This window comes from Chelonia mydas, chromosome 15 (genome assembly GCF_015237465.2).
Source record: "Chelonia mydas isolate rCheMyd1 chromosome 15, rCheMyd1.pri.v2, whole genome shotgun sequence".
NCBI lineage: Eukaryota > Metazoa > Chordata > Testudines > Cheloniidae > Chelonia > Chelonia mydas.
The window spans coordinates 22,073,125-22,093,633 of record NC_057856.1 but is presented as its reverse complement, the minus strand read 5'-3'; the positions used below and the strand labels follow the sequence as shown (position 1 = coordinate 22,093,633).

Genomic DNA, 20,509 nt, shown 5'->3' with positions numbered 1-20,509 from the left:
CAAGGCTCATGCAACGCACCTTGAATGAAACAAGTCTTCGGCCGTGCTACTTCTCATCCCACTGGCAAGAGCATGCTTGGTTCTCACGCATAACTTACCTACATGGATTTTGTCACACTTTAAAATTAGAAAGGGCTTAGTTATTAAAGTGTCAGAAGGGGCTGGTCTTTAAGGTACCCACACATCCATTATATGCATGGCATAGCTTCTCTCATCAAGATCCTAGAGCCCTGTTATGCTTGTTTTTGTTCAATAGTCCTGCTGGATTCCCAAAAGTTAAAATGCTGGCTTCTTGTAGAAAACTGCAGCCAGTATTGGGGAAAGGTAACGCTGTTGTAGCAACGGCCCTAATAATTTTAATGGGGAAATTTCCAATAAATCTTGATGTTGATATGACCCAGGATAAAATCTATAGCCAGATGCATTAATCAGAATTTAATTATCTTTTCTCTTAGAGTTTTCTAACTTAAAAAATACAGTTCATCAAACTGACTGATATACTGCTGTTACTGAATCACAAATCCATGAGAGTAATCAAAAAAGAAATTGAAGAATAGAAAAGGGTGGTAGGGTATTAAGTGGTAGTCTATTAGGAAAAATGTATACAATTTTAAGATGTAAAAGTGTTCTTTTGGAGATTAGCTTCTAATCACCATGTTCAATTGCGCTGCATTTTGGTACTTACAAACATGAAATTACATGCTCCATAAATAATGAAAGCCCAACAATGCTAACCTGAGCTCGTCCCAACTCACAAAAATATATGAGCAGTTTAACAGTTTTGCTTTCATTGCTGTTTTCCCTAAACAGCAGACTATGGCTAATATGGCTTTTATTTAAAAAAAAAAAAATTATTTCCCTACCCCTCACCCGCTCAAAAAACCCCTGGCTCTGACAAGGTCACAGGGAACTCTGAAGTGCCAGACTACGAAGAGTTACACATATTGAAAGGTCTGCACCTGAATCACCATTAACTAAGTGCACAGTGAGGCACTACAAAGATTTTCAGATTTGTGATACCCTGGGATTCTTCACGAACCCTGGAGTTATTACAAAGAATGTTAACTCTATCCTCGGTTTGTCAGTAATCATGAGACCCCTGCCATATATCTATGCTTCCTCTGTCACCCTTTATCCCAAACACCTGTTGCCTTGCAAAATGTCATCTGCTGATAACTTTGTAGACTTCATAATGAAGTGAAAAGAAAAGGAGGACTTGTGGCACCTTAGAGACTAACCAATTTATTTGAGCATAAGCTTTCGTGAGCTACAGCTCACTTCATCGGAAGTGAGTATACAATTCTAGACTTATTGACAACATGTTGTCCCGTTTATCTGTTGAGTGACGACAGAGTACTGGTTGTTTTGCACCAACTACAAGGAACATGGTTGGCCAAAAAATATGATCTACTCTACCCAGCTATGTTTTGGGTTATGGGCAGACATAGGCAGAAATAGTGTTCTCCTCTGCTGGCACTGCTAGGAAGGCAACACGTTACCCTTTCATCCAGACATGGTGCAAACCCAACCCCCAATAATACAGATTACATAAAACAGATCAAATCTAGGGTTTCAGCTCTGAATACCTCCGAACTTTGTGGAAGTTCAGATCTGGATCCAACCTCCCTCAAGCCTCCCCCTGTTATCAACAAACTAGCAGAGCTCACCCACTACTTGACAGTGAGAACTAGCATATGAAAACATTCCTGTAAAGCAATACGTTTATAAAAAAACATGGCTAGGATGTGATAGGTGATCACAATCCCAGATGGAAGCAGCTGTTTCAACTATGATATATACTGCAGCATTGGAAACTAGAGCCATTAAAAAAAAAGTGTGTGTGTGAGAGAGAGAGAGAGAAGTGAAATACCATTTGGTGAAATAAAGCATCAGAATGACGTCTGAGTTGTTCTAAAGTTGGTAAATTACAATAATGGCCCATATCAGCTCTGTGTAGTTCTGACGTGCACAATAACACCCTCAACCTTCACTAATGGCATAATAATTAACTGGCTGTCACTAGGCAACAATCCAGGTTCCTTTTATTTTTAAACACTTCATGATTGATTTTTATTTTTCTTTCAGTGCTAAATAATAACATGTGTCAATATTTTCTAATTGATGGTCTAGGAGCAGACACTGGGCAATCAAATCTTAGATGATTATACTTCATCCCTGACTGTAAGGTAATTTAAGGGAGGGAGGAACCACAGAATACATTGTTTCCAGTGTGAATCTGGAGCATCCAAGTGTCTTCTTAGATGAGATCAAGGTAAAAGAACTGTTTTTTGAAGCATCTTCTCTGTATAGTGATTATGGAGTTATCTTTGTGAGTGGGTTGATGGAAAATAGTTATTTGGTTTTACATCGTGTTTTTCATTCTCCACGTACTTCACAGTTCTTTGGAAAGTGACACATTGTGACTGGTTGCCCCTCACATAAATCAGAACCACAGTTTGAAAGAAATAAAAGCTTCCACTTCAGGAAGAGGCTTAAGCATGGGCTTAAATTTAAATGGTGACATGATGGGAGTATACGTGTGCTTAAAGGGAGGCAGGTCCATAAGTACCTTGCTGAATTTGGTGCCTGTGGACACCCTTGTGTGCCAGAGAAGGCGTAAGGGTAGAATACTGGGGATGCCATGACCATCCACTCAATCCCTGCTCTCCTTGAGGTTAACAGCAAAACTCTATTCAAAGGGAGCAGGATTAGACCCTGTGCAGGCAACTGTGGCAGCCTTTATGCACACGCTCAGCAATAAATGAGACGGAGCTTTGGAGGTCAGAAGCTGTTTTACTGAGATACTCGTGTAGAACATCTAGGTACATACTCATGTAGACACAGAAGATAGACTTTACTTGGTTATATTTTTAATAAGTTAATGAAGCAGCTTGACTCTGAGCCTTGAGAGAGTGAAATAACCTTTCACCCAGTATCCCAGATGTGGTGACAGTTCCACACATGCTTCTTATTTTATTTATGAAGCCTTGTCCATCTTGAGGAAATGTGAGCCGGAGATGTGTGAATGGGTAAGGAATTACATTTGTATTTTGTAACTCAAAGGACAACGGGTCACAGGTTATGACCCAGAAGACAACAGGCCCCAACAGACAAGGAGCCACTGAAGAGTATTAGCTGTTCACCTAAACACAAGGGGTTGAGATCATCTGGGTAGAATAATCCCCTCCTGTTAGTCTCTAATGTTACTTATCTGGGAAGGAGACAAACTTGTGACTAAGAAAACACACCCTACAAGGAGAACACCTACTTGTGTGATGGTTCCTGAACCACAAGACATTGCCTGGTTTCCCAAATGGCAGTTCCTGACTGAATCTGAAGCATCCAAGACCAGCTTTTTCGAAGTAACTTTATTCTTTTTGTCTCTTTAACAGGACATGTGAACACCTATGTGGGGATGCGTACCAGGAAAGACCTATCCCAGTCTTTTTTGGGGGAGGGGGTGTCCATTAATAGTCATAGCAAGTGTGTGTATATATGCATAGTAGAAGCTACCATTAGGAATGGATTAACCTATGTTTGAAGCAAATCTTATCATAGATCTCTAAGAATCACATGGGCTACATAAAAAATTGAACCTTAGCCTATTCTTTCCACAAGGGAAAGTTAAAGCTGCTAAGTAAACCCCACAGAGATTGCAAGATTTAATAAGTAATTTAATCATTTGTGTTATATTAACTTTGTGATTTGATTACTATTGCATTCATGCAATAACTTGACCAATTGGTCTTCAGTTATGTGTTTTGTAGTTATCCAATTTTAAATTGTATTACTGTTAACAGTTTGATTTGACTAACTCAATTTGTATTGTAATATCAACATTAATTATATTCTTAATACTTTAGGGAAATAAATTATGTAACTTTGTAGTTATTAGTACTCTTGAATGAAAATTGTAATTGGTTTCCTCTGATCAGCTAGCAACAAGGTAAGAACATTGGACTCAAGTCTTAAGAAAAACCTCATCATTGTAGTGGAGCTCTTCCCTACCCTTTTCCACAGAATGTATGTACTTTTGCTGCCATAGTTGTAAGCAACATTCAGACCTCGCAAGTAATAGGCATTTCCTTACCATGGCCAAAGGAAGGACTCCTACAAGATCCTTCTGGTTTACATAGATCTTGGAGACTCCTAGATCAGATGTCGTATCCCCAGGATATTCAACCTGCCACGTGATCAGCTGGGTCCCAGGTAGATCACTTAGGTCTTCAATTTCAAAATCAATCTGCATGATCTCTGAGGAAGGACTGCTGGCCCTGGAAAAAAGAGAGAGATGCCTTAATTCAGGTGAGTGGCAAACCAGCAATATAATTGCATCTATACTAATAAATCATTGGATTATTGCTCTTCCTAAGAGAGGATTTATGGGACGTAGGAATTAGAAATCAATTAACTATTTCCATGTATTATCCCAGGATTTTAGTGCACTTTACATACATTCTCTAGGCCTTGCACCACCCCTGCAAAATTGGTAGCTCAGTACTATTTTGCTTTATAGATAGGGAAATGGAGGCAGAGAGAGGTTAAGCGTTGAGGTTAAAGTCATAGGGTGAGTTAATGGCAGATCCAGGAATGCCTGACTCCAAAGCTCTGTGTTCCAACCATCAGATTATATTTCCCCCTTGTTAAAAGCAACATGCAAAAGGAATAACCTAGAGGCAGTTGGCCACTGAGATGTGAGACTGTTGTAGATCCTTCCTTTGAAGCAGTTTCTGTCCTTTAAAAAGGGGAGGATGGAGGAAACTGGAGGCTATTTCTGGCTCTGCCCCTGCCTTACTGTGACACCCTAGGCAAACCCTCTAACTCTCTGTGATTCAGTTTCCTCCATCTGTAAAATGGGGACAATAGTGCTTACAGCTTTACTTCCTCAGGGTGTTACAAGGCTGGGTTGATGTTGGCAAAGTATTCTGGGATCTTTGGGTAAAAGCTAGCAGAGAACTACAATGTTTTATCTGTGATATCCCTGGATCATCTGCATTAGAGTGTCTGATATATCACCATTACAGTGCTGTTTATTTTTATGGTGTATCTTTTGTACACTGTGTTACAAAATTCATTAGAGAGCACATGAATCACAACCAAAAGGGAAAATGGAGGCTGTACAGGAGAGATTTAAAGCGGGGAACTGATCAGGAGCTCAGAGGGTTAGAGCCTTTAAACCTTGTGATAAAATCAGCTACTGCATAGGAAACAGCTTGGTAAAGATTCTACTGCACGTCTTGCTGAGGTGAGATCTATGGACTGCTTTCCTAAAGACAGGTTTCAAAGTAGCAGCCGTGTTAGTCTGTATCCGTAAAAAGAAAAGGAGTACTTGTGGCACCTTAGAGACTAACAAATGTATTTGAGCATAAGCTTTCGTGAGCTACAGCTCACTTCATCGGATGCATGCAGTGGAAAATACAGTGGGGAGATTTTATATACACAGAGAACATGAAACAATGGGTGTTACCATACACACTGTAAGGAGAGTGATCACTTAAGGTGAGCTATTACCAGCAGGAGAGCTGGGGGGGCGGGGTGGGGGGAACCTTTTGTAGTGATAATCAAGGGGGGCCATTTCCAGCAGTTGACATGTTCTTGTCAACTGCTGGAAATGGCCCACCTTGATCATCACTACAAAAGGTTTTTTGTTTTTTTCTGCCCCCCGCTGGTAATAGCTCATCTTACCTGATCACTCTTGTTAGAGTGTGTATGGTAACATCCATTGTTTCATGTTCCCTGTGTATATAAAATCTCCCCACTGTATTTTCCACTGCATGCATCCGATGAAGTGGGCTGTAGCTCATGAAAGCTTATGCTCAAATAAATTTGTTAGTCGCTAAGGTGCCACAAGTACTCCTTTTCTTTTTGCTTTTATAAAGGGGCCCCAAAAACCTCAGGATGTACAGTGAAGTTCCCTAGCACTGCAACATTTTGAGGGATATTGAAGCTGACAGTGATTTTACCCCTCAGCCACTGAAGGCCATTTAGTGATCTGTAACGCAGGTGTGTAGCGGTGAATGGTGAAGGTTGAATCCATTTCAATGCAGGAATGAGACCCGACAGCTTGAGAGGAAGAAAGGAATGTCACAATTACAGACGGATCACAAGCTGCTCAAGCAACCTTGTCTCAGAGGGCACAACTGGAAGAGAGAGAAAACAGCAAGCAGCTGATGGGAAAACTTTTAATGAAGTGAGCTGTAGCTCACGAAAGCTTATGCTCAAATAAATTTGTTAGTCTCTAAGGTGCCACACGTCCTCCTTTTCTTTTTGCAGATACAGACTAACACGGCTGCTCCTCTGAAACCTTTTAAACCTTGCAATCTTCCCTGGTTGCTGTAGGAAGAGAGTTAAAACTAGTCATCTCTTTGATCAGAACCAGTTGTGACAAGAGCCCCCATTCAGGACGGCTCCCAAAATGCCCAGGGTTTTTATCATTTCAGCGCTGTTCAATTCCTTGTCTAAAGCCACTGCTTGGAGATTTTAATCGGCAGACCGCTGAAAGTCTGGACTCTAATGGATGTATTGAGTCATCGCTGTCACACAGAGACTTTTAAAAAAGGAGCATTTGCATCCACTCCACACTTGCAGAATTAATGTCGCTGAATGATTTTACATTTTATTCAATTGCTCATCACTTTATATCAAACCCACGAGAGTGCAGTTTGCAAACGAATACTGAATGCAACCATATCCCACCCTGACCTTAGTGGGACCAGAAAACTGCTTTATGCAGCGGCTGCAATTGAAACTCAGTTAGTCTTACTGTATAAACAGGAGCAGGCCGTGCACTACCCATAAATGCATGATACTTATCTTGCTTTGTACAACACATGCCAACTCTACTTCTGTTAAAGAAACAAATGTAATCATTGTACAGAAGCATCCTGGCTCTGAGCTCTCTTTCTTTAATCTTTTCCTGCACCGGTGGCCACTGCTACTTGTCCCTGGCTCTATAGAATTGGCGCTGTCACAGGCAGCGTCTCCTGTCAGTCACGGATATAATGCGCTACTGGGGAGGTTGGCGTTGCAGAGGAGACGGCACGGCAGTTGCAAGGAGAGTGGCAGTTGCAAGGAGAGGATTTAACAAAAAGAAAGAATGAAAACTTTTCAAGATATGGAAGGGATTAGAAGGCAAGAGGGAGAAGTGAAAGGCAGAAGAAGCGAGGGGAAGATGAAGGAAAAGAGAAGGGAATTGGAGGATAGGATAACAGAAAAGTGGGAGAGGCTAGAGAGGAAGAACAGAGGAGTTTTCCATTCTCTCCCTCACACACACACCCCCACACATTTTTGACTCCTTTTAAAAAATATTCTCTTCACCTTCTGTACACTTACTTCCCCCTTCCTGCCTCTATGCCATCGCTCTCCTCCTTAACTCAGATGCTTATCTGGCAGGGTCCTTAACCACCTGCCTAGCTTTAGTCCCACTGACATCAATGGATCAAGTGCTAACAGTTAGGCTTGTGCTTTTGTACTTTGTTAAATCGGGCCTCAATTTTTACCCAACGGGCAAAACTCTCCCTGCAGTCAATGGGAGTTAAACCTGAACAAAGACTAGGTAAAAAAAGATGAATAAGGATATTAAGATTTTGCACATTTTGTGGACTTGAGGTTTTTCCCTCTTTTAGACAGTAAGATCTTTGAGGTCAGGGCTCATTTATCATACTCATTTACAGCACCTACCCCAGTGGAATCCAACTGGATTGAGGCCTTCAGGTGTTGGCACAATACAAATATTCAATAAAAAACAACAACAAGAGGAAAGGCCCGTTCACTAGGAAGCATCTTCTTTGCACATCTTCCCTTAAATACTACTGCAGGCCAAAGTAAAATGAAATGATTTTCATACCCTCTGTGATATTCTCAATTGTCAAAGAACAAGAACGACAACACAGCAATGCCTGTGGAAATGGGACACACTGTCAGCCCTACAGCTGGCCAAAAAATGTTTTTTTCTCCCCACTGAATATTCATATTTCCACTGAAAAATTTGAATACTTAAATATTTTGTCCCCAAACCAAAACATTTCTGTTAGGAATGTTGCCACAGTATCTCCTGGGAGTTGTAGTTTGGGATTCTTCATATTCCTAGTTTCTCCTGTAGGCTGGGCTCCTTGGTTGGACTTTACATCACCATGGTCTCCCCTTGAGAGTTTTAACCGTTCATGAAAAACTACAATTTAGTCAAAAACCCAATTTTCCATTGAAAAACAGTTTCAACCAGAGCTAGTTAGCAATAGAAGGCTCTTCCCCTTACTCCTTTAATTGACAGGTCAAGAAGTTTTTTAGCGATCAGTAAGGATCTCAACATTAATACAAAAAATGTACAGAAAAGTATGAAGGGTTCTATGATCCATGCTCAGACCAAGCCTAAAACTACCCAGTCAGGAACATACATAAGACGCACACAGTCATGTCTGCTTCAAGCAAGATGTGATCTCAGTAGTACAGCACAGAAAGCAAACGGGGAAAAACTGTTCATTAATAATACAAAAGCTTCAAATGCTTGATATCTCTGGGGCTGGTGACTTCCTTGGGGCTATGCTGCCATCCTCAAGGGTTCAAAAATGCTGTTAGGCTCCCCCAAAATGAGGAGATTTTGTAAACCACAGGATTGCCAAATTAAAAAATGTGGGGGTCTTTTTATTTGCTTTCTGGTTTCTGAGCCTTTTGAGAGCACTCACTTTACACAGTCAAGCTTTTCTTTGCAACCATAAGGGATAGAACTTACCTAGTTTGTCTGGTTAAATGAAAGCTGTGATTCTCATGCATTCTCTTGATTTTAGCAGCTGGGACTTAAAGATATTGTAAGACTGTGATGAAATCTCAAGAATTAGCAGCTCTGATGTTGACTTCAACCAACCTACCTTCTACATTTATAATTAGATGGGGTAATGTGGTCTGAGCTCAGCTGTGGCCTTGAACCCCCAGAGAGTACACAGCATACATAAATGCAATGGACCAGGAGACAGAGTTAAAGCTAAGAGCTTTTTTCAATACAGTTGACCCTATAACGTGCGTGGTCTCCTAAACAACCAGCAGTGCAGTCAACCCCCTGGCTCCTTTGATAAGATTAGAATATTAAAATGTAACCAATCAAAATTATTACCAGCTGTCTCAAGGTAGCCCCAAAGGTCTCAACCCAGACGGGGACCCCAGAGTCAGCCTCTGCTCCAAAAAGGGGACAATCTAAATAGACAGCAGAAGCAAAAGACTATTATTTCCATTACACATGAGTAATTGAGGTCCAGGGAGATTAAGACTTTCCCAAGGTGTCACAGGAAGTCCAGAAAACAGTATCCCCTGAATCCTAGTCCAGTTCATCAAGCAAAAGACCATCATTCACCACTGATATATAAGGTGGGACATCCAGTAATAAATTAAAACTTAATTTTATCCAGTGTCATTTTAGCATTAAATATGCAGCAATGGGTGGGCTGAAAGGTCATTTTTCTTTAGGAATGAGCCTACGACATGAGCCAACCAGCAAGAAAAATTGCAAAAGAATGAGCCTGCTAATCATGAAATGGTGGTGCTTAAAAAGATTAGACCCATCTCGATAAGGCATGATTCAGCAGAGCTGGTTGAATAATATTTGCTGAATAATTTTTTGATTAACTCTGCGCTATTTTTAAATGAATTATGCAACACAATTTTCCAGCTGTAGAGGTCTCTCTGGTTGGTGTTAGTTGGGCAGTCATTTGATTTTTTTTTCCCTTCAAAAGGGAGCAAAGAATGTGCAACAGCTTGAATTTAACATTAAATATAAAGCACAAACTCCCCATCGAGTTGGCATTTCAGTTGAGAGAGCCCTGTCAACGCTCCGAACTTCTCTCGACATAATAAATCCGGTCGTTATTTGCCACATTATGCAAAGGAAATGATACATCAACACGGAATTCATTGCAACCAATCTGATAATAATCCAATACATTATTCAGCATGACACTCAGTAAACATCAAGCACTTTTGAAGTAGCCCAATCAAGAAGCAATGGCGGAAAAGCTGCAGGGGTAAGAATGTGTTTTTACTGGGAACTGAAAGTCCGATAAAACACGGCAGGTGCTTTCTCAGGCTGTGTCTCCACCCATCCATCCTTGCTCCCTTCACTTTTATTGTTTTAAAGCATTAAATATGTCTTGTCTAATATACAATACAGCGGAACAGAGAGAATCAGAGGGAAGCAATCCATATATACAGCCATACAGGATTTGTGATGGGGTTGTCAGGGTGGCACCCACTTGTGTCCCTTCTGGGCACAACTCACCCAGCTGTGGGTCTCCCCTGGTGTGTCTCTATCCCAGTGAGGTCCAGCATAGTGGTGATTTGGGCTTCTTGCCTAAACACCCTTCAAGTCCTACCCCTTTCAGGCTGTTTAAGGATCAAAGGGAATCAGGAACAAAACCAAACACCATTCAAAACCAGGGTCATCCCACAAACCCTCAGTGGGGACCTACCCTTCTATTTAGGCTTGTTTCCAAAACACTCTGTGCTTCTGTTGATTCCCTTCCTGGGGATCTGGGTTACCCCTCTCAGGAGGGTTGGTCTGGCTGACTAGCGAGTTCCGTCTCAGTGCTGAGGCCAGGCTTCTCTCCCGCCAAGAGACGCAGAGCACCATCTTCCCTCCTGCTTGGCCCTGAACTGGGCTAGGCCCTCTCCTGTTATCTGCTCTCTCCATGCTTGACACTGAAGATGCAGTGGGGTGTGGCCAACTGGGCCCACAAACTTTCCCTAACTTTTGTTGCCAGTGAGGACCCTGTCAGCTTCCTTAACCTCTCTGTTGCCATTGTGGGGCCACTCTGCCTCATCATATGGCCATTGTTATTTATCTCGGAGCAGCCTCTGAAGGGTCCAACTGAGACTGGGGCTCCATTGTGCTAGGCGCTGTATGTACTATAGAGGATATGTCTACACTGTGGGTGGCACTATGTTTCCCAGCTCGGGTAGACAAACACACTAGCTTGACTAAAAATAGCTGTGTTGCCAGAGATAGCACAACTTGGGCTGACCACCTGAGTCCAAGCATGCCTGGACCCCCCGGGTATGTACTTAGGTGGCTAGCCTCTGCTATCTCTGGCTACACTGCTGATTTTAGTGTGCTAGCCCAAGCAGAGCTAGTGCGTCTGTCTACCTGAGCTGGGAAGCATGCTTCCAGCTGCAGTGCAGATGTAGACATAGTAAGAGCCCAGCCTTGCCCTAATGAGCTTGTAATTTAAGCAGATAAGACAGACAAAGAATAGGAGAAAGAAGGTACAATCCTCATTTTACATATGGAGAATTGAAACAGAGAGAGATAAAGGCACCAGTGAAATTAACACATAAGTGCTTTGCTGACTCAAATCCTAAGGGACTTGCCCAAGTCCCACAGGAAGTCTATGGCAGGACAAGGAATTGAACCCAGATCTCCTGAGTCCCAATGCTTCAATCACAATATTCTCCTTCCCCATTATCAACATTCCTAAATAAAGTCATAGCTGCTTCTTTGGTATGACAATTTCTTAAAAACAGAGGTATTGTGTGGATTGTACATCACTAAGTCTCTGACACATGAAGACACTATTTGGCTGAATAATACAATATGTTACTAGCCAAATTTCTCATTTCTCCCTCAGATCTTATCTCAAAATACCTTTAGACAGCTTCCATCACTGATCTCCACTCTGGAATTATCTGCTCCCTCTCCTGTTTAGATTATATTTTGAAACACCAGACACCTCTGCAACAGCATTCCTAAAACTAAATACAAGTAGAAACCCAGGTAGAGACCTGTCATTGGTGTAATAGTCTTCCCTCAAAAATAGTTTTCTCTTTTTGTGTCTTTTCATCTTGCCTCCCTTTCTCCATGATTTTGAGAGTAGATGGCTCAAGGGGCTTGATTCACTTCCGTGTTCATCTAAATGAAAGTAATTGCATGGAAAAGAGCTGAATTGTGCCGGCATAACACTGGATTAACAGTGTGGAAAGAGGCCCAAGGTTCCTGCATGCAAGCAGAAAATACAGGGTCCAACCTGCAAACATTTACTGCTGAGAGCAATCCCAGTGTACTGCAGGATAATTCATCGCAATTAGTCTGCGCTTGACAGTAAATGCCTGCACAGTCAGGCACATAACTAATGAATCACAAACTTTGGCCCTGATCCTAAACATACATATTCACATCAATACCTGGAGTAGTCCTGTAAGTAAATTTACTCATGTGCATAGATATTTGTGGATTGGACCACCAAATTCAAACTGTCTCATTAATTAGCCATTTACCTCCAAGACAGCTAACCATATGGTGGAACTCATCTGGACCCCATTACACAAGAAAAGTCTTATTGAATTCAATAGGAATTTTGCTTGAGTAAGGACTGCTGGACTGTGATTCTAAGACCATGACCCCTCAGTGGTCTCCACATGGCAGGTTTGAGGGGGTGCTACTGAAGTCTATGGGCTGCTTGTGCTTGCAGGTGTCAACCCACAAAGAGCACATAGCATTTTTGGGACCTAACTTATTATTGCATTGATACATTACCCTTTCCAGACTGGCTAGTTCTGCTGTCTCTATGCAGAAGCATGAGATATCCAACCAGTCACTGATTTCCAGTGCTTCAGATGGGTTTCTTTGCAGAAGGAAATGCCCGCACTGTATTTATTAGCCTTTGTATTGGCCTTTATAGCACCCCCCTCATATCCAACAGTGTCTAACATAGTGTTTCTCAGAAGGCACTGATAGTGTTTCTACCATCTAAAGCAAAGAAAATCTCGCTACCCCACTCTCTGCACACTCTTACCGTTTAAGATGAGGTACTCTCTGTCAACCTCTTGAAACACACACACACACAGACGAATTATCTAGGTTTATCACTGCTATCATTGATAATTTTTACTCTTACATTTTCAATAAAAATAAGGGGAATTAAAAAAAAAAGTGACTTTGAATAAGGGGTCGCCAACCTGAAAAGGCTGAGAAACAGCAGTCTAAGGCATATCAGTCTCTAGGCTCAGTCTCTGTGTGGTGTAATATTTTTCCAGGATACGTTACTATTTCTGCATTCTCATAACACACGCAGCATTGTGTTACCTGATGCTCCATGACTCCAACATCACTCACTCGCTTTGATGCCTACCTTGGCCATTTTACTTTGGAATCCAATATAACGAATTACAGTCTTAAATCCAGAATGGAAAATCCAATAAGTTAACACACAGCCCATTCCACACTTCCAAGGTGAGATCCATAACACATTCCTCTTTATACCTTGCTTATTAGCGTCCAGACTGGCTCCTGAGCAAATGAAATTATATATGGGAGCCGAGCTACATTTCACAAGACCCAAGGCCATGATATATTTCAGAATTAGGAGCTCTTCTGCAGTCTGCCAGAGTGTAGCCAATAAATGAGAGATTACTGTCCTCTATGGAAGAACCTCCTCTGCTGTGAATTATTCAACATCTATTTCTGTGAAGTGAAGAAAATGGCAAAAATATAACATTATTTTAATCTAAACCCCCCCCCACGATTTTTCCCTTATCCAAACATACAGCCTTTTGACTCTAGAAATAAAAAAGAGAAAGAGAAGCTCTCTGTTTTCAGGAAGGTGTGTGCATTGGTGGGATGAAATATTTATCGACAAGACCCTTCCCATATCTGTTTTCCTGTCCATTTGTAAAGCAATAATTTCAAACAGAAATATAAGAGACCATCCAAACTGAGTTTTTCCTCCTTTTTGAGAAGCACTCTATTGAAAAATAGATCCAAGTGGCTTGAAGCTTCTGCTACTGCTTTCCAAAGGAGGGTGATCTTTGGGATCCTTTGTGTGCTCTTTTGGAAATACTTGGATAGCCTGGTAATGGACCCAGTTGCACAATCTGCATGTAAGGAGGGACTCAGTCTCCCACGTGGGAAACAGATCACCTCCACTTCCTCTGGATTCTAGATGGGGGCGGGGGGGCATTTTCCACAGGTTGCATGGAGGGAGTGGATGGGGCAGGGAAGGAGATGATAGGCGAAGGCAGGATCAGGGGACTGTGCATCATTTCCCACCAGCCCTGAGAAGCTAAGGGCAGAACTGTAATTAAACCTCAGGCATTCCCTTTATAGTCAGGCACCTTCTTTACAGGGGTCCCTGTGGCACTTACTGGCTGCAGCATCCCTCATAGCGCAGCTCCAAGGGAAAGAAAGGCAGAGACCCAGAGCCAGCATGGAATCACTGGGGCTTTATGTGGATACCCCAGCCTCTCATTGTTTTTCTGGGATCTGTGGAGCTACTAGGTGGCAACCTCTGCCCCCAACAGAACAGATGGGGAGCACTACCCCAGAGGAGAACTCTGTGAAAGGTTCCTTCCCATTAACTGCCCCCCAGGACAGGCTCCGAATGCATTCGCACACACTGAGGAGTGCCACGTGCACTGACACCCACGCACACAACACATGCAGACACAAACATGGAGACCTCTCCAGTCCCGTTTACTAGAAGGAGGATTCCAGACTTGACTGCAACTAAGTAGCGGTGGGTTATCTAGATGGCCATGAGCCTTCCACTCTGCTGTGCTTCAGGAGGAGTGATCTTGTAAACCACTGTGCCCAAGATTAATGGAAAGAAATCATTAAGGTGTGTGATGAGAGCGGGAGCTTTGTAAATTCTCTGTGGCCATCGTCACCAAAAAATAGATTCTTAAGTTGAAAATAAAGGATCTGGGGGAGTGCTAAAAAAGCTATGTGACAGGGACCGCAATGCTGACTAGGTTTTACTTAAAGCTGGAAATTAAATGATAGGGCTCTCACCACTATTTGCCAGCCTATTTTCAAGACTGTCTGGCCTGCAGCAAAACCAATTGCGGCTGATCGCCAGTTCTAAATGGAAAACTGCCACCTCTATTTTCCATTCGTTCAGTTGCAGAATTCCATTTGCTAACTACAAAGGACTGGGGAGCTTTAGCACAACCGAGTCGTTTAAAATGTAGCCATCTATTTCAATGTCATTAACATCCACTGCGTTTTCACGAAGAAAGGAGACCTTAGTGGAAAAAAAAGCACACATCACCAACAGCAGCAGGCTTAAAGACTCAGCTGAGAAATAAACATCTGAAATTAAGTAAATTCTACAATGACTTTGGAAATTATATATTCGGATCTGGTGTAAATTGGCAGAGTTCCATTGACTTCAATGGAGCTGTGCTGATTTATACCAGCTGAGGATCTCACCCTTATGTACATATACATCTATACACACACACACGTATTTGTGGGCATGGCGTATATCATCAATAATATATTTTGTATTCAGATGTGAGACACACACATCAGAGAAAGTATACCTCGCACAAAAATTGGGGAAGTGGTAAATAATGAAGAGGACAGGTCACTAATACAGAGTGATCCAGATCACTTGGTAAACTGGGTGGAAGCCAACAATATGCATTTTAATACGGCTCAATGTAAACGTATAAATCTGGAACAAAGAACGTAGGCCATACTTGTAGGATGGGGGACTCTCCTTGGAAGCAGTGACTTTGAAAAAGATTTGGGGGTCCTGGTGGATCATCAGCTGAACATGAGCTCCCAGTGTGAAGCTGTGGCCAAAAGAGCTATTGCAATCCTGCGATGCATAAACGGGAATCTTGAGTAGCAGGAGAGAGGTTATTGTACCTCTGTATTTGGCACTGGTGAGACCGCTGCTGGAATCCTGTGTCCACTTTGGGAGCTCATAATCCAAGAAAAATTTTGGAGAGGGTTTAGGAAGAGCCACGAGAACGATTAAAGGATTAGAACACATTCCTTATAAGCTAAGGAATTCCTGCTAAGCTAAATAGTCTTGAGCATCTTGAGTCTAACAAAGAGAAGTTTAAGGGATGACTTGATTAAAGTCTAAGTATCTACATGGGGAACACATATTTAATAATGAGCTCTTCCATCTAGCAGAGAAAGGCATAACACGATCCAATGTCTGGAAGCTGAAGCTAGACAAATTCAGTCTAGAAATAAGGTGTCATTTTTTTTATGTCAAGATAATTAATCAGTGGAACCCTTTATCAAGGGTTGTGGTGGATTCTTCATCACTGACCATTTTAAAATCCAGATGAGATATTTTTCTAAAAGATCTGCTCTAGGAATTATTTTGGGGAAGTTCTATGGCCTGTGCTATACAGGAGGTCTGACTAAATGACCATCATGGTCTCTTCTGGCCTTAGAATCTATGAAAGAAAGAGACAAAACGGAGCTTTATGGAAAGCCAGCCCTGAGGACTAAAGGTCTCTATTTATCCACAGATCAGATACTCCTGGACCTAGAGTACAGTATGCTTTGTCATAGTCCTTCCTCAACATATCTCAACCCTGATCTGAAGTGATCAATAGCAGGCATGAGAGGATGGTTCATCCTCTTGCCCATTCAGTGCTGGCCTCACTCCTGAGACTGCCAAAGAAGGATGCCAATTGGTCCCCATTGTGTGATGGGGTTTTCAAGCTATTCCTGGAACTGTACTGAGACCTTTCAACTCATTTCACAGAGAAAACCAAACATGAATGCTCGTTTTTATTAAGATGACTTAAAGTGCAAGTAGAACGCCATTTTGGGGGCAGTTTTGAATGCTCCATTAGCAGGAAGGCCATACAATCAGGGAGTTTCAGGCCAGATCATCTCGTCTGACCTGCACATCACAGGCCACGAAACCTCACCCAGTTATCCCTGCACGGAGTCCAATACCCTGTATTACACTAATGTATTCCAGCCCTCAAGAGACTAAATTGTTGTGTGCCACAGGCAGAGAATAGGAGGGACTGAACCAATCAATGCCTGAGGCCCCTGGAGTGGCAGGGAATGAGCTGGTAAAATATATCCAGCAACCTGCACCCCATGATGCTGAGGAAGGTCTTTTTCTTAATGAAGATTACAGTATAAAATAATAGACTACTTTTTTAGAAGAACTAATTATTTTGGGGAAATAGCTGTTCTTCAGGCCCCAACGTCGACACTGCTGATCCAGGGCAGTTCATTTTCACGGCCAAACGAACAACTCCTGTCCTGACCGAGGGACAGCGATGATGCCAGACATCATTTCCATTCTATTGTGCAATACCTAGGCTGTGGTGCATCAGTGTGGCCTTGTTCATTTCTCAAGCAAAACTCCCAGCCAATAGCAGCGCTGCTTGAGCAAGGGATGGGTGGAGACACTGAACACAGCCTGTAATCAGCAATCAACGAGCAATATGCAGCTCATTACTTTGCAGATCCAGAGATGAGCACTGTATGTCCAAAGTAACTTGAACAACTCTTCAGTGTCAGGTACTGAGATTTTTTTTTTCTTTCTTTTTTTTTTTTTTTAATACCAAGAAATGTTGTGGACAATAGAGACCGTAATGGTGACACAACAAACAAGGAGAGAAATTTGGGTGTGGCTAAAAGCTGGAGAAATTGTACGAAAGCTAATAAGGGTTAACACAATTTTTAAAGAGAATCAGAAGCACCAAGTGAGCCAGTGGGTCACTTTGATCCCAACATTCACAATGTCCACTGTTGTTCTCTCCCTTCCCCTGCTCCAGCCATTCTATAGGTTCTTAGGACTGTAGCAGACCTTTCTTTCCTCAGTAAACACCTTGGGATACGCTGACTGCCAGGATGAAATCTTATAGACAGGATGAGGATATAGGTCCGCAGTACAGTCCTGAGCCCTGTCACATCAAATCACAGAGTCTACAGTACTTTCTGTGCTGAAAATTGTGTGGGTTCCAGGGCATCTAATACTCATGTTTTCATTTGTCAGTTATTCCACTAAATCAACCAGTGTTATTCTTTCTGGATCTCAACTGCTGCCAGGTTTGTCAGCACTTTGTTTTTCTCCACATGGGGCTAAATGTTCAGCTGCACCTGAGCCCTGCTTAGACAGCTAGGAAAGGGAGAGTTGACAAAGGGGGCTTTACACCATCTTTGCATTCCTCTAATCCCAGGGCCTACTGGGAGTGAGTTCAGCACCGAGCATAATTTAGAGCAGCCCCAAGGCAAAGTATGGCCGCTTCCTCCCCCAACATACCCTCTGTACTTGGCTCAGTTTCCATATCCCTGCAATCTTTGGCTGCTCTACTGGGAATACCAACAAAGAAATCAATTAGTGCCAGTTGTGACAGTGGTTTCTGTGCCATGAGAAAGCATTCATTAGGATCTGTACTAAGGCCAACAAACTAATTTCAGAGCAGTCTGTCAAACAGTCTCCAGCTAAGGGCAGCATGAAAGATAAAGCAAGATGATTTATGCACGTGCACCAAGCAAGCTCAGCCACCAGATGGGGGACTCTCTGAGCTGGTAAGGTCCACTTTAATGTCTGTCCACCAGCTGTCAGGCAAGCTGAACAATCTCATACAGTCTTGCTCATGCAGATGTTCCAGAGACTGGCACCTCACATCATCTGTTGTTAGTCCCCCCTGAGCAATTCCAGGTGATGGAGTACATTTCCCACTCTGGATCTTCCCTTGCCAAGAAGAGGAAGCTATTTCAAAGCCCCAAATCTGGAACCACTGATGCATAAAGATACTAAACACTACCAGCTGCTCTGTGGGCCTACAGTCCAGCAGGAGGATCCCGTTAGGATGACAAGAGTGTAGAATCCCAGCTCATCCTGCATTATGATGTTGAAAGACTATTGGAAGCACACAGGGGATTCAAGGCAGGAACGAAAGCAAGGATTTGCTCCCGTAAATGGGTTTGCTCAATGAGACCTGCATGCTTATTGGTTAAGAAAAGCTTGTTTCCAACTTATACAGTGGAGAGACAGCCAAGGACCAGTTTATCGATGTGACAGATAATTCACTCTTCTAGCTGAGTTGAGCTGATCTCAGCAGGAGAATGAGGAGGGAGTGGCAACCTTTTACCTCTTGGTTTGAGGCACCGCTGGGGACCCGCACAGTCCCAGCTTAAGAAAGAACAGCCCTCAGGGCTGGAGCACAAAACACTGAGCCTTTGTCCAGAATAGCCTGAGCACAACATGCTCCAGCCACGCTTACCCCATGCCGCTGCCACAGGGACTTTCTGCTACTGAAAGGAAACTTATGTGGAGCGTTAAAACCTGATTAGATTCAGCAAAGCTGCATCAGATACAGCAGACCCCCACTGCTGCTGTGTGGGATGGGGCAGATAACTCCTTCCTGGCCAGTGTGGGGCCTAGCTAGGGCCTGTGGACACCCCTTCCCTGCTACACCCGCAGTAATTGTTGAGAATGGAGAGGGGCCTTAAAAGGGAGATGCCCAGTTCAGTCTGGGGCTGACCAGGAAGGGGAGCAGAGCTCTGCTTCTTCCTCACCAAGGGATTCTTGGTTCCAGCCAAGAGCCTAAGACAGCTTCCCACCTGAGCAAGCCTCCCAGTGGATGGGATGAGTGGACCCAGCAAAACTAACAAAAGGGACGGGTCACACAAAGACAAGCCCTGAGTCAAAGGGTGGGGTCCTGCTGACAAATTCTGGGATGACCCCAGATTTGAATTAACACAATTTTCCTTTTATTTTGGACTCTTAATACTCCCGAAGGGGTGGGACTCATAGCAGGAGGGTTAAGGCATCACGGCACTGGACCTGCGAGGGGTGGCGTCTAACCATCAGGGACCCAGAGCTGGGTGAATCGCATCCTGCCAGGCCACTTTGGCAACCCAGCTATTAATGTGGTGGAGAATGTGGGCATTGACCTAGTCCCTGCAGAAGAGAGCAGGTCAAGACTTAAGAAAAAGAAAAAATCCAAAGGAAAATGGTTCCTCAGCTGCACTGACACAGAGCAACTATTGAAATGGATGGTGGAGCAGAATGCTCCACACCAGCGGCAGCATCCCCTACAGCAGATGGTCACCCCACAGCGGCAGCTGATCTGAGATTTAGTTGTTCAGCAGCAACAACAGCAGCTGTGCAGCAGGTCATGACCATATTGCAGCCTCTCACCACAACTGGGCCTTCCAGCATGGATCCAGCAGGGGCCCAGGTAGTGGTCAGATTAACAAAGATGGGACCTGAAGACAGCCCAGAGGACTTTCTTGAGACTTGGAACGCAGCGGCACAGTGATCGTCCCCATACCTGCCCAAGATGGTGCTAAGCTGTCTATCATGGGAGTATGCACAAGTCAAGATGTCCGTTTTAAACTCATTAGATATCTGAGAAAGTGTTCTGCCAGAGACTTCGGGAGGAGCGATATCCTCCAGGCATCTGGCCCTACAGAAACTGTGAGACTGGTGTTGGCAGTTGGCTTAGATCAGAGAGAAAAACGTAAAAGCAGTGGAAATGATTCTGCCTGAACAACTTACTCAGATCCTGTCCCTGGCAGGGACAGGAACTTGGTCTTATGCTACCAGCCTGAGGCAATGCCAAAGCCATCAAGCTAATGGAGATCTATACAGCGGCTAGGACAGCTGAAGTGACATCCAGAGAGGGACCCATGGGGCCAAGGTAAACAGAAACTGGCCTGGGGGCAAGGGTCGATGTCCTAAGAACCCTGCCAGGATCGTCCCTCACCAGGATTTAAGAGGTCCAGGAAGCTGTATGGGTCATGTACAAC

The 20,509-nt window shown here is 43.2% G+C and overlaps 1 protein-coding gene across 2 annotated transcripts in view; it reads right to left on the bottom strand.

The window, feature by feature from the left end:
* The window catches only part of TMEM132D (transmembrane protein 132D), a 388,920-nt gene that overhangs the window by 126,945 nt on the left and 241,466 nt on the right, over positions 1-20,509 (bottom strand). For both annotated transcript variants that reach the window (XM_043529569.1, XM_027830716.3), the window contains exon 4: positions 4,091-4,274. In XM_043529569.1, coding sequence (XP_043385504.1) covers positions 4,091-4,274 — 184 coding nt within the window. The remainder of the gene's footprint in view (positions 1-4,090; positions 4,275-20,509) is intronic.